At 42.6% G+C, this 23,797-nt stretch overlaps 2 protein-coding genes across 6 annotated transcripts in view; one reads left to right on the top strand and one right to left on the bottom strand.

Annotated features, from left to right (window-relative positions):
- The window catches only part of LUZP1 (leucine zipper protein 1), a 105,576-nt gene extending 101,421 nt beyond the window's left edge, over positions 1-4,155 (top strand). For all 3 annotated transcript variants that reach the window (XM_030324865.2, XM_030324864.2, XM_030324869.2), the window contains one exon: positions 259-4,155. In XM_030324865.2, coding sequence (XP_030180725.1) covers positions 259-414 — 156 coding nt within the window. In that variant the 3' untranslated portion in view covers positions 415-4,155. The remainder of the gene's footprint in view (positions 1-258) is intronic.
- A 1,449-nt stretch (positions 4,156-5,604) lies between these two features.
- KDM1A (lysine demethylase 1A) overlaps positions 5,605-23,797 on the bottom strand; it is a 63,337-nt gene continuing 45,144 nt past the window's right edge. For 2 of the 3 annotated variants that reach the window (XM_030324872.1, XM_030324873.1), the window contains 11 exons: positions 19,147-19,289; positions 18,684-18,774; positions 17,339-17,473; positions 16,076-16,149; positions 15,055-15,166; positions 11,759-11,891; positions 10,096-10,283; positions 9,560-9,674; positions 7,948-8,075; positions 6,958-7,104; positions 5,605-6,113 (listed from right to left, as the gene is read on the bottom strand). In XM_030324872.1, coding sequence (XP_030180732.1) covers positions 5,928-6,113; positions 6,958-7,104; positions 7,948-8,075; positions 9,560-9,674; positions 10,096-10,283; positions 11,759-11,891; positions 15,055-15,166; positions 16,076-16,149; positions 17,339-17,473; positions 18,684-18,774; positions 19,147-19,289 — 1,452 coding nt within the window. In that variant the 3' untranslated portion in view covers positions 5,605-5,927. Of the gene's footprint in view, positions 6,114-6,957; positions 7,105-7,947; positions 8,076-9,559; positions 9,675-10,095; positions 10,284-11,758; positions 11,892-15,054; positions 15,167-16,075; positions 16,150-17,338; positions 17,474-18,683; positions 18,775-19,146; positions 19,290-21,751; positions 21,764-23,797 lie in introns of all 3 variants that reach the window. The other variant, XM_030324871.1, reaches the window with a different exon arrangement.

Genomic DNA, 23,797 nt, shown 5'->3' with positions numbered 1-23,797 from the left:
ACGACCATGTGGTGCAGGCCCCGTCCTCCACACGCCCTTGCTCAGTTGTGAGCCGCCAGTCTACCCTCTGAGCCCCAGCAGCTTGGGAGTTTGTAGTCTACCGGTTTCCTTAGGCCAAAGCGAATCTCTGCAGTTCAGCTGTTGTCTGCACTCTACCTCCCTCTGCCAGGCTGAAGAAGACCACTGGGAGAGGGAGGGAGTGTGTCTTGTTACTCGCTACTGTCCTTCGCAGCTCACTTTTTGTCATTTTTGGCACAGGAGGAAGGTGACGACTGCACACTCGGTGTCCACAGACGACTGCACAACTCCCTGGAGCGGTCTGAACTGCCTGCGAAGCAGGGGCTGCCAGAGCCCGGGCGAGCCCGGGCTGAGGAACGGTTACGGCCAGCCAGGCCCTGTGCCGAGGACAACTGAACCAGCTGGGTGAGGTCTGCTGTCTCCTCTGCTCTCCTGCTTCTCCGCTCTCCTGCCTTCCTGCCCTATGAAGGATGCAAGGCCAGTTAACCAGGCTAGATGCCAGGCCTTGGCTGGGAGACTGTGGCAAACCAGGCTGTGGCTCGGGTCATTCTGCCAGTTGGCCAGAGGGGATCAGAAACTACAAGCTGGACATAGTCACCCAGGCCCAGCCTTCCCTGATGCATGAGTTCTCTCTCCTTGCCCCTGTCCCCAGATCGCATGGGCCACTCTGGCCCCCAAATGGGGAAAGATCTAGAAACCCTTTGTATCCTCACCATACCACAAGAGCTGAAAGCTCTCCTCTGCTTCTCAGTGGGTCAGAGGGCAGCCCCTTCAGTGTGGTCCATTTCTTCGTCTCACCGCATCCATTTCACTCCTTGTTTGCCCTGGGGGCCTAAGTACCCCCTAAGACTTAGCAGCCATCACCTCCATCTAGGGGGCTTCTACTCCTTTCCCCTTTGGAGTTCCTCAGACTTGTACAGCAGAAGAGGTCTGTGCTGCCTCTAAGGGATTACGGGACCAACCTTTAGGCTGAAGCTTCTCGGACATCGCCCCCGGCTGACAATTGTTTCCTGGGGGCAGAGCACACGGGTACCCACCTATTGGAATGGCATCATCCCTCCCCTCCCCTGGCTCTATGCTCACCTTCCAAAGGCACCTGGAAGTGCACAAGCCTCACGCATCTCCTTTTCTGGGCACCCGTAATGCTGCTGGCACTGCCTGCACCTCTCCCGTGGCTGGAGACTTCAGGCTGACTCCGTCGTTTCCATCTTTGGAATACTTCCGGACTAAACTGGGCCTGACCCAGCATACTCTGCCTTCTAGGAAGTGCCCAGCAAGGGGGAAAGTGGGCTGGAAGAAACATTTCCCCAGTCACTCCACAAAGCAATAGTTCCATGAAAGGCATGGACTTTCTTCCTCTTCCTTCATTCCCCCATGGAGGAGGAGGAATCGCACTTTACCGAACTGATGCATTCCTACAGAAGTGGGCCCATGGTTTCTGCAAACTGTCGTGATGACTTCACTGGAGGAAAAGTACTACGTGCCCACTGAGGGCCCCAGGTTTATATAATACAAAATGCAGCAAACCTTACAGGAAGCCACATAAAGTTGAATAGTTCCCTTACGTCACATGGGGAAGTTGAAAAGAACCGTATATTCTTGGCACTGCTTTTTGTGTAACTTTCTCAGTTCAGAGAAGGGCTCCCTTTTCAAAGGCTACTTTTAATGGCACAGACACTGTTCCTTCATAGTGAAAGAGAGCATTACTAGGAGTCAGGAAAGCTGAATTTGCTTCATGGCTTTGTACTTTCTTGCTGTGTGACTTTGGGCAAGTCACTGTCCTCGTGGGGCCTCAGTTTCCTTATCTATAAAAATGAATTCTTTGTAATGGTCTCTAAGGGTCCTAAATCTGGCATTCTGAGGTTGTTCTGTTTACACTGTCCTGTGGGGGGTGATTCTGCTTTTGGAAGGTAGCATCCAGATGGTTTTGGGGAATGGGTCCTCCCCGGCCTTGTTTTTCTGGGCCTTATTCTTTCCATGTTCTAATGTCAGGAGGATGAGCTCAGAGAAGCTCCCTCCTTTTTCTAGTTTGTAAGATGAAGGGATAAGATCAGATGGCTTCTGCAGCCCTTTTGGCACCAGCCTTGCCCACTTGCCACACAGCATCCCCTGGCTTTTGTGACACAAGTTGGCTGTCTCCCGTTGCTGTGCTTCGTGGGCCATAGTCCCTGCCTGCACTTGGTGTGGGAACCAGTGTTCATCTCGCCCGTCCGTGTCTGCCTTCAGACTTGGCCATCCTGGAGGCGGCTTGGGGGCACGCTGATGAGCTTCCTTTCGGGGTCAGGAATGTTTTGCGCTTACTTCCATTTTCTGGAGGTCTGCCAGTCTAAGGGCATTGCTGTGTAGCTCATCTTTCCTCTACATAGTGCTGACTCAGCTGCTCAGTTTTAAGATGCTGTTTTCAAAATCTCTTCCTGCTGCTTCTCCTGGGTCCCTGGCCAGAAACTAGGAAACAGACCTCTGCGGTGGTCAACTGAGGTTATAGGAAACCAAGTCTGTGGCTCTTCTCTGCTGGTGGAAACAAAAGGGTGCCAAGCCATGCCTACAAAGATTTCGCCGCTAATTCTCTTCTTTGGGCGTTGGAGCCCTGGATTCTGGTGCTGTAGCTCCTGGTGCCAAAGTCTGGATCTTTCCACACTGCAGCAGCACCAACATCTGCCACTACCCAAATGCTCTGGAAGAGGGACAGCTATGGTGCCCTCTTGCTGGGGGCTGCTATTTTAAAATCTGAGTGCAATAGGGTTTGATTGTAACAATTATTTCAGGATAAATATTGTTTCCTTAATCTGCGTACTTTCTAGAACCATTGTAAAATAGATTTTATTTTTAAGTGTCCTCAGCATTGCAGAAGATACCATTTGTAATAGCAGATGAAGGCTGGAGGCTCAGTTCCTCTGGGTTTCAAATGGCTGGCAAGGCTGGCTCTCAGATTCCAAAGTTGGAAGGCACCTTTCTGAAAAGCAACCTCTGTGTGACCTTCTGGACCCAGGCCTCACCACCAGGGGTCCTGGAGGAAATTTCCATATAAAGGGGAGACCTGGTAATTAAGTAGCTGGTCCAGTCAAGCCAAATATTCCCACTGTCCCAGCCAATAAACCCACTTACATGACAAGCCTCTTCTGCAGCGTAGCTCCAACTCTAGATTTTACTGGCAGGTGTATTTGTTGTGGGAGGGCTCCCAGTGAGCCCAGGGAACCTGGCACTCCAGAGCTGCTTGGTTGGAGGAAGCAGAGCTGGCTGAATGCCAGAGGCTGGTCTCTCTTCCACCTGCTGCTGCATCTCACTACTCTGGTACTAAAAGCAACCAGAGAAAGCCGCAGGGATGGTGGGCAAAGGGGATTTGCAGTGGGGCCAAGGACTCCAACCTCTGCCCCAGGCAAGCCTGCACATAAATCATTCCCCTCTCATGGGGTGTGGGAGGGTCTATGTTGATCTTGGACCTGTCATCCTGGGGCAGTTTTAGTGCTTTATATTTAGTGGGTTAGCGCCAGGTGCTACCATTTTCCAGTAAAGGAACCGGGACCCAGAGGCTGGGTCCCTAGCTGCCTCTGTCGATGTGGGGTTTGTTGTCACTCTGACGAGATTGCTTTGGAAGAGCTGCTTTTAGGGATTATCTTTTGTCTACCCTGGGTGGGCCACAGGGTGTTCTCCTCAAAGCCTCACAACCAAGACCATAGGAAAGGGGCCCTATTTTCCTGCTGCTTCACAGCTCAGAACATGTACTGAATGGAATGTATTTTTAAGAGAATAAAGTCTATTTTTTTGTATTTTAAAGATTGGGAGGGCTAGGGAAGTATAGCCCTCAAAAAAAACCTGTTAATGCATTAAAGGCCCCTTTGCGAGGGGGCATCCGTATCTGTCAGTCCACATCTACTTGTTCAGGCAGGTGCTCTGGTCTCGCCCCTGCCCCTTGGAGTCTAGGTGCAGCAGCTTCTACATTCCTGCTCCAAGCCTGGGACCAAGGAGGCCGGACCCTGTTGCTGGAAACCAGGGCGAAGCCACGAGCAGTGACTCAGGGCTCCTTGGGTGCATGTGTATAGTGGAAGCTGCCTGTCTGCATGTATCCTCTGGCTCTAATGCTGTCTGTTGGCTCTGCAGCACAATATGTAACCAATAAAGCTCCCTAGTTTCCATGTGGTCTGTGTGAGTCAGTGATGCCATTTTTGTTGATGTCCTGAGTACAACTGTTGTCCGTGCACTGGTATAGCTAGTATATTTCATTGTATTTTAGTTACTTAAAATACTCAGCCAACTAATTAATGATGCTGTAAAGACCTGAGGCTTGGAAAATGACACACCTACCACCCACATAACTGGACTTAGAATTGTAGCAGCTATTTCATTGCTACATTTTAGTTTTAGGCTTGTCTGTTGTCACATACAAAACGATGATCAGTCTCAAGCTACCTATGCCATGTATTTAAAAAAACACACGTTTTAAAGCACCTAACTCTGGATCAGATAACTGTGACCCCCCCTGAGGTAACAATATTAATGGCAGAGCTAGGATTCAAATATAGGTCCAAAGTCCATATACTTTCCACTGCATGCTGTTCTCACCTTTATACCACTTGCCCTGATCCTGTTGCGCAGATGTTCTCCACTGCTGTTACTCGTTCCAAGACTAGGGGAAAAGCCCTCTCCGTCTTCTCTTCAGACCGCCAATGTAATGTCACCTAAATCTTACTAAGAATAAAACCTCATTTAGACTAATTACAGGGAAGAATTGTAACATTAGTAAAAGCCAATTTCCAGAAACAGATCATGTACATGCATTTAGTAACACTGTTAGGAAAGCTTGAGAAGGAACAGTTACTGTAATACCTTTCTTATAAAAATGTTTTACTACCTTACATGAAATCATAAGTATCCTTGTAAGAGGGGAGGCACGAAGATAGGCCTAGAGAACAAGAGAAGCAGAGATTGGAGTAATGTGCTCTGACAATCAACTGCGAATCAAGTGAGCTAAAGCCAACCCTCAAGTAGTGTGCTTTGACGATGGATGAAGAGGCCACCCAAGTCAAGGAATATAGAAGGAACACACTAGAAGCTAAAAAAGCAAGGAAACGGAACCTTCCCTCCAAAGCCTGCTGTGGTAATCTGTTAACAGCAGCAGTAGGAAACTAACACACCAGCTAAGTAAGTCATCTAAACCCTTGATCTTCTTAATGTAACACTTCCTAAACTTTTATAGCAGTACTTTGGACAAAAGTGGAAAGTTAGCACATACCCATGGAGGGAACCTGGGGAGTAAAGCCAGATGGTCTGCTAGAGACACACCCAAACTCTGCCTTGTTTTGTCTTAATGATTCAAAATTTCCTAATATCCATATGCTTGACCTGTAGCTTCATAGTCTTAGCATACAGTCACCCTATAATCCCAATAGGGAACTCTCCAGTTCCACAGATCAGGGAGCCCATTGCTTCTGTGGGGCTTCCCTCAACCCTGTCTTCAGACCTGACCCAACCATTTTTTTCCTTTATATAAATATCCTCCTATCTAAACGTGGATAAAACTGCCGTTTCCAAAGGCACAGTACTCCTGTCTTGTATAACTCCAAGGGGAAACAACAACAAAAGAAGATAGGAAGAATTTTATATGAAGTTTTATTTTTAAAATATAAAAAACCACCACATACCAAGAGACTAAGATGTCCCCTCCCCACACTTGGTTACCTCAGTCTTTAGGAAGAACGCCAACTTCCACACTAATGGACAACTGCCTCTCTAGCTCTAAGTCACTCAAAGGAGGCAACCTCCTTGGCCACCTGGCATCATGAGTTCCAGCAGCTGACTGGGAGCCCAGATGCCAGAGTGAGTTTCTCAGTGGGATCCAGTACTGCTACAAGAGCTCTGTCTACACAGCAAAAGACACGCACATTGGCTGCTTCCCTCCGAACCCATCAGTCTCACATGCTTGGGGACTGCTGTGCAGGAACGCCTGGTGTGGCCTGGCGAGGCAGGGTGTACATGGCCCCCAGGAACTGGTCTGCAATCCTTCCGGCTTCTCGCAGCCCACTCAGCAGAGCACCATGGACAGTGGCTGGGTAGTTACGGATTGTATGTTCTCCAGCAAAGAAGAGTCGTGGAATTGGCTATTTCAGGAAAGAAAAAAAAATTGAGAGAAAAATCAGGTTGCAAACAGCATTTCTGCTGTACTTAAACGGCCAAATTCCTGTTGGTCTGCCAATCACAGACCATCATCCTACCAAAAAGGGTCTCCCTTAACAGTAGGCATCCTAAAATTGATAAAAGTAGAAATATGACAAAATTCAGCCCAGCCTTAGTCCTAGGGTAATGCATAACTGCATCTGTTCTTAGGGATTATTTAATGCTGGGGGATATCCGGTTCTAGAGCTTCCGTTGCCTCATACGGTACCTACTGGGGCAGAGGGGTTCCTGACTGCTCTGTACCACATAGAGTCCAGCATTTGTTCTAATTCAGGAACACCTTTGCCTCTCAGCTCCAGAGCAGGGTCACAGGGTCCTGAGGAATGCTTACTACTCTCTGGAGCAGGATTTGGCATTATCTAGATAAGAACCCCTCAGGGGCATGTGCTGGAGACACCTAGTAACTGATACCTGCAATAATCCTATGAGCCATTACAAAATGGGGTGCAATTAAAAATGTTTTTCGTCCTAACTTTTAGGGACAAACTTTTGAATAAGGAAAAAGTAACTGGCTTATACTGTGGACTCTTCCATTGGGAATGTGGACTGCCTAGATTTACGGAGCCACAATGTGAGAAATCAGACACAAATAATACTCTTCCTCCCTTTTCCTCTGCTCTTAGTATTTGAAAGGCTCCAAGGACAGAATGACTAAAATCTAAAAAAAAACAAAAAACAAACCACAAATCCGTGGCATCAATTTTAACCTGAAATCCCGGGATACTGGCTTTTTCCCAAATAAGCCTTGGTGGTTTGCCAATTTCTCACCTGTGGGGCACCTGGAATTGAAGGGCCAGGAGTGATTGGCTGAGCCATTAAATCATAGTCATTTCCAGATGATCCTGCAGCTACATATGAATAGGAGCCCCGAGCCCAGGGATCAGCACGCCAGCGGGATACCACAGTCTCCTTGGGCTAAAGGAAAAAGCATGAGCAGTAGTTATTATATGACAAAGGACAAACCAATCATCTCTGAAAAGTGGAAAAGCTGGGGTGGGTGGAGATGTAACCCAGCGGTAAAGAGGCAGGAGACATAGGCTAGCCAGGTGATGAATGCTGCTGCTATACGACACAACGCAAATGGCTTCTGACTAAGCTTCCCCGTTGCCTTGCCTATGACATCTACCCAGGGCTTGACTTTTATTCTAATTCACATGAAGCATTAATAAGCATTCTCTCAAAGGAATCCTAAGGATCTACAAAGTGTTTCAATGGACCTAAAGAATAGAAAAAAGTACCAAGAGATTTTTTTTTTTAATGTTTATTTGCTTTTAGGAGAGAGCACGAGCGGGAGAGGGCAGAGAGAGGGAGACCCAGAATCTGAAGCAGGCTCCAGGCTCTGAGCTGTCAGCACAGAGCCCAACGCGGGGCTCAAACTCACGAACCATGAGATCACGACCCGAGCTGAACTCAGACACTTAACTGACTGAGCCACCCGGGCAGCCCCCAAGGGACTCTGACTACTTTGTCTAAAAGGTAGCAGTGGTGTGACTCCACACATAGATACAATGGATGAGACAAGCAGGGATGTGCAGCAAACAGGCACCTCAATTCCCTAGTCCATGTACAGGGGAGCAGGAGGGGGGCTCTTCTGAACCCTACACCTAACATTATGGTTCCAAACATCAGCATTCATGTAAACCCAGCACCCACTTCTCCATTCTGACTGAAGCTGTCCTGGCCAACGTAAAGAGACTATGTCAAACCCTGCTTTAGTGTGAACTCTTGATCCCCACTTGCTCCTACCCACTTACTTACCTGGGGCACCGCGCTACTACCAAAAATCCCTTTGAGGATGGCCAGGCATCGGCCAACAATCACATCATCACTTATATTTTCCATGATGCCGGCAGCTTCTCCCGCCACTAGTGCCAATAGTATCGGAGCTAGAAAAACAGAAAGGATAATTCCAGGGTTTTCTTAGACTTTTCTCAAGAACTGCTTTGTCAGGGCCCACATTATTCTAAGCACTCTGAAATCTGATGACCAATGGACAGACATGCAACACTTGGCTGGAGACAAGCAATGTTTCTGAAACAGCAACTTAAAATCCATCCCTAGAAGTGAGCTGGCAAACTACAGAGGTGAGTGAAGTGTGACTCATGCAATTAACCACTTGTAACTGTCTAATACAGAAGTCTTGAAGACAGAACTTCAGACCTTGCTAAGAAAACCAAGTATTCCTATATTTAGGCACAGAATCCTTAGCCCTGACCGCCTTAGCTCCATAGCAAGAGCTACATCCCTTTACCTATTCCAGGCCCATCACCACTTCTACCCACCCACATTTGGTGAGTATTGATGCAACAGGCTTCTGTGATAGGCACAGTACTAGATTACTGGGATATAAAAGATATAAACTAAATGATATGCTCCATAGATCAGCAGAAATAATCACACCTATAATTATGCACTGATAAAAGCAATGACAAAAAAGGATACAGAAAGAATAATAAGAATAATATAGGGGTTTAATTTTTTTAAGTTTATCTATTTTGAGAGAGAGAGAGAGAGAGAGAGAGAGAGAGAGAGAATGAGTGCAGGAGGGGCAGAGAGACCAGGAGAGAGAGAGAATCCCCAATGTGGGGCTCAAACTCACAAAACCAAGAGATCATGACCTGAGCTGAAACCAAGAGTGAGACGCTTAACCGACTGAGCCACCCAGGCATCCCTACAGGGATTTATTTTAGATTTGAGGCAGTGGAGGTATGTGTGTCCCGAAGGGACTCTGAAACAGTGGCATTTAGGTCAAGACCTGAAAGGCTGGGCAGAGTATGCCATGTTGGGAACAAAGAGAAGAAAAATAAAAGCTGCCCAGGCCCAGACCAAAGTAAATACAGAGGCCCTGAAGTAGAAGACATAAAATAGATAATATTTTACATACATGTATACACACACATACATAAAATATTTTAAGCACCATAGAGAAGAGCAATCCAATTACAGGAGAACTTAAAACAGAAGGTAGGAATTTGCTACAAAATCCTAAAGGAAGTGATCAAAGATGCAGGGGCCAGTCAGATACAATTTTCCCTTCTGGGAAGCTTCCCTGGTTCTGTGCCTCCTGGCTGGGTTGATTCTTTATGTTTTCTTTACAGTGCCCTGGGCTTTCACTGTGACCCTCTACTTATAAGCCCTGTTCCTAGACTGTTCACCTCTTTACTGTATTTCCCACTAGGTTCTAAACTCCTTGAAGGCAGGCTTTTTCCAAAACCCCCCATATCCCCAGTACCTATGCAGGATTTTTAGAAATTGCTGGTTGGTTGAGTTAATGGAAAATCAAGACATACGTATTTGAGAAAAACCAGAATATTCCTAATTCTTTACTTCCATAAGGATACAAAGAAGATTAAAACCAGGAAGGAGTTACCTTTATAAAGGTTCCAGAAGAGGAAGAGTTCACCTCTGCTGGCAGTTGTACTGCCAACATGCCCGAACAAATTGACACTTGGATCCCAGAACACACGGTCAAAACACAACACCACCTATCGTAAAAAAGGAGCACGTGAACTGACGACACAACTCCAAGAACATGGCTTTAAGCAGAGCTAAGCCTCAACAGGAAATGCTTCTTCCTCAGACCTTATTAAAGTTTCTTTTAACCCACTCTCAATATAAGCCTAGAAATCCCTATTATCAACGTATTACTTGGGACAACATTTAGAACTTTTTATAGGCTTAGGCTTGCGAAGTGATCCCGGAAGACTAAGTCTTCGTGGATACTTTATACAGAATTAGGCACTGAAATGAAAGAATTGACAGGCCTCAACTCACCCTGATATCACAGAGCAGAGAGCACAGCAGAACATACAAAAATGCAAAGCCCTAGGCTCTCTGGCTGGAGGGCACTAAGACCGGTATTTGTACAGTGGGTATGCAGAGAAGTGCGTGCCTCGGGCAAGTTACCTTGTTAAGGTTGCCAAATCCCATCCTTTGCACTGCGGATGTTTTCCACTCAGGAAGAGGTGGCACAAACTGAACAGCCGGTGGCTGTTGCTTCAACACACCCAAGGGAAGGGTACAGAGAACTGCATCACATTTGTAAATAAAGGTTTGGCTTGTGGAGCGGGTATTCACAGCTATCACTTCACATCCTAGAGAGGATGGAGGGAAAAGACTTTACTGGTGATAAAGACAACACTGAATGTCCAGTGCACAATAGAATCTACGTACTACCTCCGTTAATTCTTACCATAAGTTTATGAAATCCGTCCTATTCATTTTTTGACAGAAGAAAACTGAGACAGTGGTGAAATAATTTGTCTAAGGCCACATGGGCAACAAGTGCCAGGACTCCAACGCTAATAGTCCAACTTCAGAGTCCTGGATCTTCACCACCACTACACTGTGTTACCTTCCTGAGACACTGGTGCTCTTCCGGACTAACAGAAGAACATTATTACTTATCAGAGATTAAGTAAATTTAGGCCAAAGTTAAGAATAAAGGGCTATACCAGTAAAAGCAATACCTCTCCACTGTGGTTAGGAGCTTACTAAAGGACCAGAACAGAAGACTGGTGCAGAGCATGCTATTCTTGAGAATGTACTGTGATGCCTCACTCGCCAGAGCAGGAATAAAGCTCAAAGTTGACCACAGAAAAGGCACTGAAAATAGGTTAATATTATTTTTCCTCATTTGTGTTTGAATTTTTTCTGCAATTGATACCTACTTATATAATTTCAAAAAATATATAGATAGCTCAAAATTGGTATGAAAGCTCAATTCATGTCTACTTTCTCACTGTTCTTAATCTGCCTGCAAATGGCTATTTAAAAGCTATAGGTCTCAACATCAGCTAGAAGCTGCATATGAAGGGAAAATTAAATGGAAACTGGTTTCAGTGGTTGTTTAAAAACAAAACAAAACAAAATCTGTGGTAAACTCTGCCGTTCTAGAAAACGGGCCATGAAGGGCAAGCAAGGTTGATGGCCACATCTCCACTTGTCATGAGGGCCCTGGGAGAGGGGAGTGGGGTGACTAGCTATCATCAAGAGTTCTAGACTATTAATTCCAAAGGTGGGTGGACAGCAGGTTCTCTGTACTCAACATTAAATGTTCCCTGAAACCAGCAACAGTGAGCATTGAGCCGCCATGGGAATCACAGGGCAATTCCAGCTTTGAAGTCATCTTATTAGCAGATTGCTCCTAGAATCAGAAACCAGCCTGAGCTGTTAGCCCACATGGACAGGAAAGGATCCAAAGATCAAGACGCAGACGGTGAAATACAAGGGGTGGGGCCCACTGTGTCTAGAGGCCAAAATCCTGGTATTTAAGAATACATTCAGCAAAATGAGACCTAAATTCACTGGCTATTGTTACAATACCAAAGTAATTCGCGTACAAATTGGAAACTAAAACTTGCCTCCGTTTTTTGGCTTACACAATGATGGGATCAGAATGTCAGAGGCTCTACAAGGGCTCAATCCTTTTGTAAATGCAAATTTTTAAAAATCAGGAATCCTAGTTTACGCAATATTTGATGAGGAAACATTTTTTCTGTAGGTCAAACTCAACAAAAGATCAGTTTCAGAGTAAGAGGTTTGTCTTATCAGCGAAGCAGTGACATACCTGAAGCTGTGTACCGAACCTGCCGCACCGCTGTATTCAGTTTAATGTCTAGGCCTTCTGCTAAAGCCACAGGCACACAAGAGTAGCCATTCCTCACTGTTAGGTGGCTGCCAGTAAACTCAAAGTCATCATCCTAAAAGGAGAGAAAAGGACATACATCCATGTTGTCTTAATTTATGCCAAATATACGGAGTTCTGTAAGATTAACACTGAAAAACACTAGTTGGTGGAGAAGTCAGTATTCTAAGGCAGAAATTAAAACTACCACTCAGTCATCAGCTACAGCTGCCCCAGACAAGACAAGATGCCAAAATGTCCCTAATGGCCGTATCTGAGAGAGTTTTCTCCTCACAGTCCTATACCCCATTCCTCAATCCAGACTGTGCAAAGGGAGGTGGGATCTCATGAAGAAAGATGATTCAATACATTTAGATGATTAGTCTGTTTGGCTTTTGAACACATTACAGATTTGGTAGGATGTCAGATTCACCATCCTAATTACATTTTCTTTTACCTGAGAACAAAATCAGTTTTTATTTAATAAACTTAACAAGTTTGAAAGATGAGGAAGACTTCCAAAACTCAAGGTGGTCAAACTAGATGAAAATCTGGGATTATAAAGAATGGCCCAAGATGATCCATATAGTGAAGAAGTCAACATTTGATCTGGAAGAATTCCCAAAATGATCCTATTTCTTTGAATTTACTGGAAATTTTTCTATATAGAGAAATTCTTGAAGGCTAGTCATATTTTCTAATCTTATGAACTTTCTGGGGGAAAATAGCATGATTCTTTCAAATTAGACAAAAATACTGGGTTGGCAGAACTCACAACTTAGTGACAGATTTATCTGCTCCCCATACCAGTCAGTTCAAAACATTCAAAATTTAATAAGATGACAAATGGGTACATATTGACACTTCAAATGATAAATCAGTGACTAGGAAAGGTCTAATTTAGTATTTACATGAAAGAAAAGAAACTGGGAATTCTGTAGGATTTTTACCACTAGCAAGTCCAATCCTCACTATAATTCAAATACTGAAGAATAACAAGGGTATAACCTAAAGATTAAGAATTCAAACTAATTTTACTAGGAAAATGTACAATGAAAATACAAATATCTAAGTAAAAATATAATACTGACTTCTGTAGTCTTCGGTCTGGTCAAAGTCTGAGATTTGGAGATTAGTCCATTCAGGATCCAAAAAGCCCTGTGACTTCTCACCAGTTCAGGAGTAATTCACACTTAAAATACATAAGAATAATTCAACAAGGGCCGCCTGGGTGGCTTAGGTAGTGGAGCGTCTGACTCTTGATACCTGCTCAGGTCGTGATCTTGCTGTCGTGAGATCGAGCCCCATGTCAGGGCTCTGTGCTGAGCATGGAGCCTGCTTGGGATTCTCTCTCTCCCTCAAAATAAATAAAAACTTAAAAAAAAAAAAAGAAATCGACAAAAGATGTGTAAAACCTGTACACTGAAAACTGTTAAAATATTGCTGAGAAACATTAAAGAAAACCTAAAAAATGGAGAGAGATACCACACCATGTTCAAATCCCTATACCAATCAAAATCCCAGAAGGTATTTTTTATAAAAATCAATAAACTGATTCTAAAATTTTTATGAAAATACAGAAGACTTAAAATAGCCAAAATAATTTTAAGAAATAAAACAAAAATGTCGGAGAACTTGCACTAATTTCAACATGTATCATAAAGCAATAGTAATTAAGAGCATATGACAGTGGCATACAGATAGACAAATAAATGAACAGGAAGGAGTAACCATAAACAGTCTCACACATGGTCAACAAAGATGCCAAGACAAATGAAGAAAAGGATGGTGCTAGAATTAGATAGCCATATGGAAAAATACGAACCCTAACCTCGCTTTTCATTGTACACAAAAATTAAAATGGATCATAAAGAAAACAACAACAAAAAACCAAAATGAATCACAGAGCTAAGTTCATAAAACTTCAGAAAGAAAATAGGAGAAAAACTGGTAATCTAAGTTTAAACAAAAATTTTTCAGGATAAAAAAGCACATAGGCTAAATAAAAGAGAGTTGAGAAATATGGACTTCATAAAATTAAAAAGTTTTGCTTTTTGAAAGGTACTACTTAGAAAATGAAAAAGGAAGCTATGGACTGGAAGAAAATACTTACAAAACATAAATCTGACAAAGGAATTGTATCCACAATCTAAAGAACATAATGAACTTCTTAAAATTTTTTTAACATTTATTTATTAAAAAATTTTTTTTTAAACATTTATTTCTTATTGACAGTGAGAGAGCATGAGCATGGGAGGGGCGGAGAGAGGAGGAGACACAGAATCTGAAGCAAGCTCTAGGCTCTGAGCTGTCAGCATAGAGCTTGACGCGGGGCTCGAACCCACAAACCACGAGACCATGACCTGAGCCGAAGTGGGATGCTTAACTGACTGAACCACCCAGGCGCCCCAACATTTATTTATTTTTGAAAGAGAGAGAGGCAGAGCACGAGCAGGAGAGGGAGGGGCAGAAAGAAAAGGAGACACAGAATCTGAAGCAGGCTACAGGCTCTGAGCTGTCAGCACAGAGCCCGACGTGGGGCTCAAACCCACAAACCGTGAGATCATGACCTGAGCCAAAGTCGGACGCTTAACCAACTGAGCTACCCAGGTGCCCTAGAACATAATGAACTCTTAACACAATTCAACAAGAGGTCAGACAACCAGATTTTTTTTTTAATGGGCAAAAGATCTGAACAGGCTTTTCACCAAGGAACAGACATATGAATGGCCAAATAAGTACATGAAAAGTTGCTTCACATCACCTATTATTCAGCAAATGTGAAATAAAACCACAATGAAATATTACTATATACCCATTAGAATGGCTAAATTTTCAAAAACTGGCAATACTAAGTATACACAAAGGCTATATTCTGTATGATTATATACCATATGGTTCAATTTATATGTAATTCTAGAAAAAGCAAAACCATAGTGACAGAAAGCAAACCAGGGGCTGTCTTGGGCCAGGAGTGGGAGGGCTGGGAACTGACCACAAAGAGGCAAGAGAGAACTTTTCAGGATGATGGACATGCTCTGTATCTTGATTGTGGTGGTGGTTCACGACCATGTTGGTTTGGCAAAACTTCAAACTGTTCACTTAAAACAGGCAAATTGTACTGTACGCAAATTATACCTCTTAATAAAGCTGTTTAAACACCTACATACAAATTAACAGTTTCTCCTACGAGCTCTCTCAAAGACATACACAACAAAAGAAATGATAATGAAACTTACCTGATCCCAATGTTTAAGGGAGAGTGTAGAGAGAGGTGTGGCATTAGCAAATTCAAGATTTGCAAAATGCCAATCAAGTATCTGTCTGTCTCTTGATGAGAGATACACGTCACTGCAAAATGAAACCAGGAACACAGGTTATTAAAAGGACATCAATACTATTCTCAGTGGGCTGATGTGGATGATCTTAGTATCTGTGAGGGAACCTAAGCCTGGTACTGTGCCTTTTATAATGAAATTCCTTTATTACTGGTGCCTAGACTGTGCCAAGCTCACTTTCTAAAGCAAATTACTATCAGGCTTCATTTGTCTGAATAAAAGACTTCTTCATATTGGCACCTGTCATTATAAAAGCTTATTTGAAAGCATGATTTTTTTTTTTTTAAACAAGAATGGGTAGCATTCCCAATTACAGAAGAGAGTAGATATATATGTGGAGGCCAAATGTACCATGGACTACAGTATCAGCATACAAGTATTCACTGTCAAAAATTCAATGGAAACACAGTGTAATACTTTCCTAGTCCTCAAAATTATGGGAATTTAAGATAGTAGTACCTTCTACCCCACTCAAAGAAGACAATATATTTTATTCAAATGTCAGGTCTCATGGAGCAAGGCTTTTTTTTTTTTTTAACATTTATTTATTTTTGAGAGACGGAGTGAGACAAAGTGAGAGTGGGGGAGGGGCAGAGAGAGGGAGACACAGAATCGGAAGCAGGCTCCAGGCTCTGAGCTGTCAGCACAGAGCCTGACGTGGGGCTCGAACCCACAGACCGTGAGATCATGACCTGAGCCAAAGTCGGACGCTCAACCGGCTGAGCCACCCAGGTGCCCCTAGAAAGGCTCTTTCTAAAAAAAAATCAATGTATTTAAGTATCTAGGACACTCTTACACATTAAAATTATAATCCATTCATTGGACATAAATAAAAGCCCAGAGTGCTTTATAATTTTCCTTCTAAATATAACAGAAAGAACAGCAGAAGCTATCTCTCTGAACATCTGCAAGTTTTCCTTACCTTGGGGGATTGGCTTCCAATTCTTGAAGTTTTTCTTCTAGCTTTCCTTGTGTTTCAGCTAATTCATCATATTCCTGATAAAGTTAAGAGAACTGGGTTGATCTTGATGGGTCAGAGACCAACCTAGTCATTTATACCACAAAGTGTAAGGCCTGGACCACATCCCTGTCCAAGTCCTATCTGTAAGGGTGCCTCAGCTTAAGGCTGGATCAGGGCAGGGAGAGGGCAGGCAGGAGGAGGATATAAAGGAATAGCATACAACTGTGCTACAAAATAAGAGTGGAAAAGAATAGCAACTACCACTTCCTGTGCATTCACCATGTCCCTAGCATGGGATAAAGCATTTGATTTTATTTTTTTATATAACTTATTGTCAAGTTAGCTAACATATAGTGTATACAGTGTACTCTTGGCTTCAGGAGTAGGTTCCTGTGATTCATCACTTATATACAACACCCAGTGCTCATCCCAACAAGTGCCCTCCTCAATGCCCATCACCCATTTTCCCCACCCCCTACCCCCACCCCATCAGCTCTCTTTGCCTCCCTGTTCATAACTATTTTTTTTCCTTTCCTTCCCCCATGATCTTCTGATAGGTTTTTCAAATTCCACATGAGTGAAAACATATATCTTTCTCTGACTGACTTATTTCACTTAGCATAATATCTTCCAGTTCCATCCACGTTGTTGCAAATGGCAAGATTTCATTCTTTTTCATCGCCGAGTAGCATTCCATTGTGTATATGTGTGTGTGTGTGTGTGTGTGTGTGTGTGCGTGCGTGCGCATGTGCGTGTGTGTGTGCGCGCGCACACAATCTTCTTGGGATAAAGCATTTTAGATCCCTTAAAACTGGGAAGTATTAACCACATCACCGATGAGGTGATTAAGGAGTCTAAGGTCCCATGGCTAGGAGAGACTAAGTTAAGGATTTCAATCTGACAGTTTGATATCAAATGACTGAAGTCCATGTCCATTATCATTACTCTAAACTGCCAGGGATAAACTGTGACAAGGAGCTAAACTGAGATTTAAGTAAGTTAAAGGGTGAGATTATGAAAACAAAGTAGAAATTCTGAAGAAAATGCAGATCCCAAACCGAACTAACCCATTCAGTCACCTTGGCTCCTGTTACCAAACCCCTGTCCTTCCTATCATAGGCACCTGTGATTGGCTAGTTGCTCTCCCTTTTCCAAAGTTTCCTAGATCTATACTCTTTTTTAGGATTCCTAGTAAACCCACTCAGGCATGTACGTATACCACACCTTGCACAGGGCAGTCAGATCCCTGTGTTTACTTTTCACTAAGAACTCTGCAGTGATATCTCTGGGTGGCTTGACCTCAGATGCTTCTTTGTATTGCTGATGGAGTTCTTTAATTTTCTCTTTCAAATTTACCATCTAAGAGGGAAAAATACAAATTTACCATTGCAGATAGTGATGTAATCCGTCTCCAAATCGCAGGCTTTGGTTCCTCCCCTAAACTGCTATTATACCAAAACAGGTTACGATGCAAGTCCTTAGAATTCTTAAATACCTCTTCTACATCATATTTTAGGACAGGGAAAAAAATCCTGTATGGCTCAACACAGAGTTATCACATCATTATCAGAGAAGTAAGATCACCTCTATCTTCCAAAACAAATGGAGAACCAGGAGTGTTCCATTAATATATATATAATATACATTATATATACTCATATATATTAATATACATAAATTAACATATATATGTTATATATATTTATATTTCCAGGAAAAACAAAACACTACCAATTTAAGTTAAACTTATTGTTTTGGGAAACAAATTGTCACGACTCGTTTTCTAAATTATGTAAAAGGCTAAATAACCACACAGGACCATCCGAAGCCATTCCTAATGTTAGTTTCTCAGGTTTCTGATGGTATTGGGCCCCACAGCTATCCCACCAGCTGGCCATCCTCTAGCTTCTCTGCTCATTTCACACGTGCCATAATCCACGAAGAGGCTGTGCCACAGACCTCTTCATTTGACAGGATGAATGAAGAAACAAGGCACAGAGTGAGGGAAGAGTCTGGTCACAAAATGTACCCAGATTTTGCATTAAAAAGCTCCCCACAGGGGCTGTCCCACTTCATGGTTTCTTCCTAAGTTGATGTTGTGTTTGCAGCTGGTAGGATCAGGAGAAACAAATGGTTTGGAGTCTGGAGCTGGGTCTCTGGGAAGTGGTGGGAAAGAAGAGCCCTCAACAGACATACCACTGGGGAATAACCCCATACTGGCACCTCAAGCCAAGTGATTATGGCAACAAATTATGGTCCTGGCTGTTGACCTGTTGTCTTCCTCAGTGGGAACTTCACCCCAGCACAGCGAATCTCCCTTTTATCACAGAATCCAGCAGAGGGCACTGGGCTACCTTTGCAACAGCCAAAGGGAACCTGACATAGGAAAGACCTATTTCCCCTGGCAAAAATTTACCAATAATATTGTACTGAAAGACTGACAGAGAAAAACAGTGCCTTCTAAGGGAAAAAAAAAAAACTTTTAAATTTCTAAAGGCTTTGCTCCTCCCCCCCCCCCACTTCCCCCAGCTGATGCAGCTTTAGCTATTAAGAAAATACAAAATTTCACCTTATTAAGAAGTTCTTTCAACTCCTCCTGAGTCTTCACTATCTTCTTCCAATGTTCAATTTGCTCATCTTTGACATGCTTTTCTTGTAACCTAAAAGAGATACTACATATATATGCCTTGGCCACACAGCTAGCTTTGCAGCACAAGACAGGAGCCCATCAAAACCATTCAAGGACATCGAGATTGAACTTTCTAATACTTGGGAACAAGAAAGTTAGCTGGTGGCAAATTATTTTCTAGGTTATGTTAAATATAGTTCAGTACCATAAAAGCTGTGAAGTTTAGAATTGAGAGGGGACTTAAGGATAATTTAATTATTTTAAAAGGTTTTACTTTGGGATTTAATTCACATGAAAATAAGTGAAAACTAGCTCAAATAATACTTGCTGAAAAACTCAAAAACATAAACAGCAAATGTCTAAATGTAATTCGCTATATAATAAGCAATATCAAAGTACTTACTGAATGACAACTTCCAATGCCTGCCCAAGGGACACAGGCTTATTATTGAGGACATTGAAGTCGAGCTGATGACTAAGGTAAGATGTAGCTTCCAGTAACCGGTTAAACTCTTGCTCTACCATTTCATCTTTCTCTTTAGGAACCTGAAAATCCGAAATATAGCAGAGTTGGTCCTTACAAAAAGACTAAACATAACCAGCCATGAAAACACAAATGCTCTATAGTTTTTAAAAGGTCAAAATATGTACCTCAAAGGGGGAACCTTTGAGGGCAATGATTCAAACTTTCTTTTCTATGAAGTGGTTGATTTCATTAAATGACATGTGAAATGTTTTTGGCCCTGATATTTTCCTATTCTCCCAATTGTGCCATCAGAGCTGGGACTCCACCTCTATAAATAGCCACAGGATTCACACTGGTGCTAATTGGTGCTAACTGGAGTTATGTGGAGCACATAACTGACATGCACTGAGATAAGCTGGGCCGACATGCAAACGACACACTGGAGAAGTCTCAGAGAACAAAAACTATGTCAACACACCTGAGGACCTTCCAGAATAAGGGCAAGATGGAAAAATAAGAAGCCCAAGGTATTGCCTTCCCCTCAAAGATGAATTTCAGGTGGGAGTAGGGAAGAGAAAAGTGAAATTCATGGCTATTAATAAGAACACAATAGCACCTTCATTCTTTTGCAGAGTAACAGTGTTTTATGGCACCAATTAGGTTCAGAATTGAATGTCCAAAGCTCTTAGACTATGACTGACTGAGGTACCAGGTCTGGCTCATTATTTTGCAAGAAGAGAGGAGACTGCAAAGCAGATCATCAAGCTGCAAGACCGTGTTCCTAATCCTTACTGTGCCCCTGCCTATTGATGCCATCAGTTAGTTGACACAAATCCCTCTGCTACTGCTTAATTCTTAGAACCCTAAAGTAAAATGCATCTGCAATTCTCCTGAACTCGTGGTGGCAGCAAGATGGAAAAAGCATAGCTAAGGCAAGCATGTCTAAAGCAAGCATCTCTTGCCAGAATAAACTGGGGCATCAATTGGGAAATGGAAGTTAATATATGGAGTTTCACTTTACAGTCAACCTAAAACTGGTTAGCATTAAAGAAAGTTCTAATAAACACTAAGGCCAAGGAGGAGTGATCTTTTAATCAGAGGTAACTTGTGGACAAGATCATCACAGTAAGACTCTCTCATCTGAAACTCCTTAGTGTTTGCCTTTCCAATTAAACAATTTTAAAGCACTAGTCTCTGCCCCTTTACTGAGGAATCGCACAGTAACTCTGTAAGATGAGCCATGGTGTGGCAAAAGAATATAGCAGGAAGTACAATCTGAACCAAAACAAGAAAGGGAAAAGGACCATAACTCTCTTTGGGAATTGTAGATACAACACCATAACTACTTATCCAATCAGTCATATTCCAAAGCATCAAATTCCAAAAGGCCACAGATGGGAGTGATCAGGAAATCTTTATGAATTGAGAGAATCTTCCTTGGCCTAAGAAATATAAATCCCTCAGAATCTTCCAGCTTATGCTGAGAAATAAGGCAGAGAATCAGGCTTTGGATGCTTGGTGCCCTTTATATATCAGAGTGGTACCTAAGACTTGGTGGATCCAACATATCTAACCTACCCATTCAACTCCATGGCCAAAGAAAGGAGCTCTTAGTGACATCCCTACTTGTTCTGATTCCACAGCATCAGAGCTGATGAAGAAACCCTCTTATCAGGGATTTCATTTACTTTCTCATCAGTTACTTTTCCTCAATGATGTGATGGGTCATATACAGAGCAACTCAAAGCAATGCTGAAATTTTGCTTGGTGTAATTCCTACAATGATGTTACCAGAGACATTTCTAGAAACTCTAAATTTGGTGCTTCTTTAAAAAAGGAAACAATTATATTTTTAATATACGATCTATACAGTTATGAGATCTTAATTGATCACAGATGCAATGTACATGACTGCTTTTCCTGGAGTACAAAATAGTGATATTTCTATATGTGGCTTCAAAAATGCCCAGCGAGAAGATGCTATAGAAGCAAGAGGGACCAGATCACACGTGCCTCTGCAATAGGGCAGAAAGTGCCAATACACAAGTGTGCAAATGGTACAGATTAAAGCTCTTCCAGTGTCAACTGGATGGCTTGCTTCAGACAAGCTTTAATCTTTGTAGTTAGGGTAACAGTCACAATAAGGAAGTTCATACTGAAAAAGTACGCAGCGCTCAGGCTCAGTAACTGGGGTCCAGGGTGTGTGGTAGAGAAACATTTAAAGGGACACTGTCAAGGTTAGAGGGACCAAATTTGACCTTTTGTTTCTTCCCTCTGTCTGCTGAGCAGCCCACTTGATTCATAACACTTTCCCCTTTAATCCACCCACACCCCCCACAAAAAAACCTTTTTACATGCGCTTTCAATGACAAAAACTCAAATGGCACCAGCCCAACATATAGGCGCAACTCTACAACAACAAACCAGTGTGAATGTATGATGGAGAGGATCTTTGGAAGGGAAAGATCTAAAGTTTCAAGCTTTTAATGGGTTATTGTAAACAGTGAAGAAAATGATTTGAAAAATTATTAAAAAAAAATACCTTGACAGTGTCCTTTTAACCAGTGCAGCAGAGAGAGAAATAAACTGTAAATAACAGCCCAACAGCCACGTCAAGTTTAGTTTTGTACGACAGCAGTAAAATCAAGGCTTTAAACACATAGCATGACAGAAGCATTCTGTTAGCTCAGAAGCTGCAACCACCAGAGAAATAAGGAACAGACTGTATAGACACCAAAATGGGAAAGTCAAGGCATATAAATGGGCAAAAGAAAAGCAGCTGGTGGGGATTGGGGGTGGGGGGTGGTGAGGGTGTAAAGGGAGATGGTGTCAGAAAGCAGTGAGGAATAAAGCAAAACTCAGTAAAACAGAAAAGGAGAAACACGGAACAGTGACGAGAACAACAAAATCGAACAAACAAACAAACAAACAAACACCAAACCAAAAGATTACTGCCTCCTCTGACTGACAGCAAGGATGACAGACTGCATCTCTGGTCCACTGACTGGGGTCCACTGCTCTAATTCGAGACTCCGCTCTTCAGAATAAGAGAAACAGCACTTAGGCCCCATCCGTTTTCCACCTAGTTAAGCACTTTTAAGACTGTTGCCAGAGAGACCAGGGATAGTTCTGAAACCTGGAGTTTTTCCCCATTAACTTTAAAATTCCACTTTGAAATTTAAGAAATATTTGGAAAACAGCAAATACCTGTCCATTAGGAAATCAACACTGACTGGGAAAAAACCAAAATGCAGTTTTGATATATTTAAATCTTGAATCTGTTTCTAAAATCAAGCTAGTCAGGTATGTTCTACCTGACAATGAAAAGAACTGACAAACCTGAGCAGCCCTTAAGTACCTGTTTCAGGTTACCATCTTCCCCTTGGTGAGAACCCTTGAACTGTTAGTTCCACGAATAGTTGTTGAAAGGAGCTGAAACACTGGCCATCTTTAAACACAAGTCACAATTTTAATTTTACCTGGCCATTCTATTCTAGCTTCTTATACTGCATCCTGAGAAAAGAACCTAGCAAATGATTGCAAAAGGCTAATAAGTACCATGTTTGATGGCAGCTGGATTTCTAGATTACAACATATTAAGAACCTATTAACAACAAATTAAGAAGGAAAAGGATCTCTGATATCATTTTCTAGCAAAGAATCAAACAAAAAGGGTACCACTTGACACAGATTTTTTTTTTAAACAGATTTTGATTCTGGCTTTCCAGAGCCATTTATTTCTCTATGAAAGGCTCCAAACAGCTCCTTCAAACAAGAATCTGGTGAGTCTCCCGGCTCTGAATGGGTACAATCTCGATTGCTTTGATCCTGCAGAAATCATATGGAGCATCCCTGAACATGGCTGAGGGAAGAGCAGCCTGTGTATCTAGCCCATGTAGAATAAATTTAAGGAGAACCCAGCGACTTTCTGGATAAGGTCCCTAATCCTGCAAGAAGTCACCTCATAGGAAGGCAGCTCTCCTTAGTTCTACCTCTAGTTGCACTGTCATCATGAGGTCTTTAGTAGGTCTTCAAAACACTGTCCATTTCTCTGACTTCCAGTCTGCATAAGTTCTCTAGCAGCAAGGCAGACTGGAGTTATGGGCAGGTAGGTTCTAGACACCCAAAGTTCTGAGATTTAGCCAGAGAAATCCTCAGGAAGACTAATACAATGAAAAATAGCTATAGTGACCCAATTTGGCCAACAGAGGCTTTGGTAAATCTCTGCTGATACCATTTCCATGCACTTCTAAAATGATGATCAAACGAAAGATTAAGATTAGTACCTTTGGTAAAACCTGGAAGAAAAATTTACATCGGAAGAGTCTTTAATTTAAATTCCCAAATAGCTAAAAGAAAGGAGATATAGCATTATATAATCCCTAAAGGGAGAATAAGAACAACAGGTGTGTCCCTAATCCAAATAAGATTCATTGTGATTCTAGAAATGGAGATGGTTGCCTCCTCCCAATTTTTTACCTCATAAGAAATCTTTAGGAGATGTCATAGACTTCCATAAACCAGTAACTAAGCTGTGTGAAGGCACACACAACATGTCTAAGGAGTTCACTCTAGTAGTTTCTAGCAC

This window comes from Lynx canadensis, chromosome C1 (genome assembly GCF_007474595.2).
Source record: "Lynx canadensis isolate LIC74 chromosome C1, mLynCan4.pri.v2, whole genome shotgun sequence".
In the NCBI taxonomy this organism is placed as follows: Eukaryota; Metazoa; Chordata; class Mammalia; order Carnivora; family Felidae; genus Lynx; species Lynx canadensis.
Note: the sequence above shows the minus strand (reverse complement) of the source record. Positions and strands in the feature narration are given on the sequence as shown.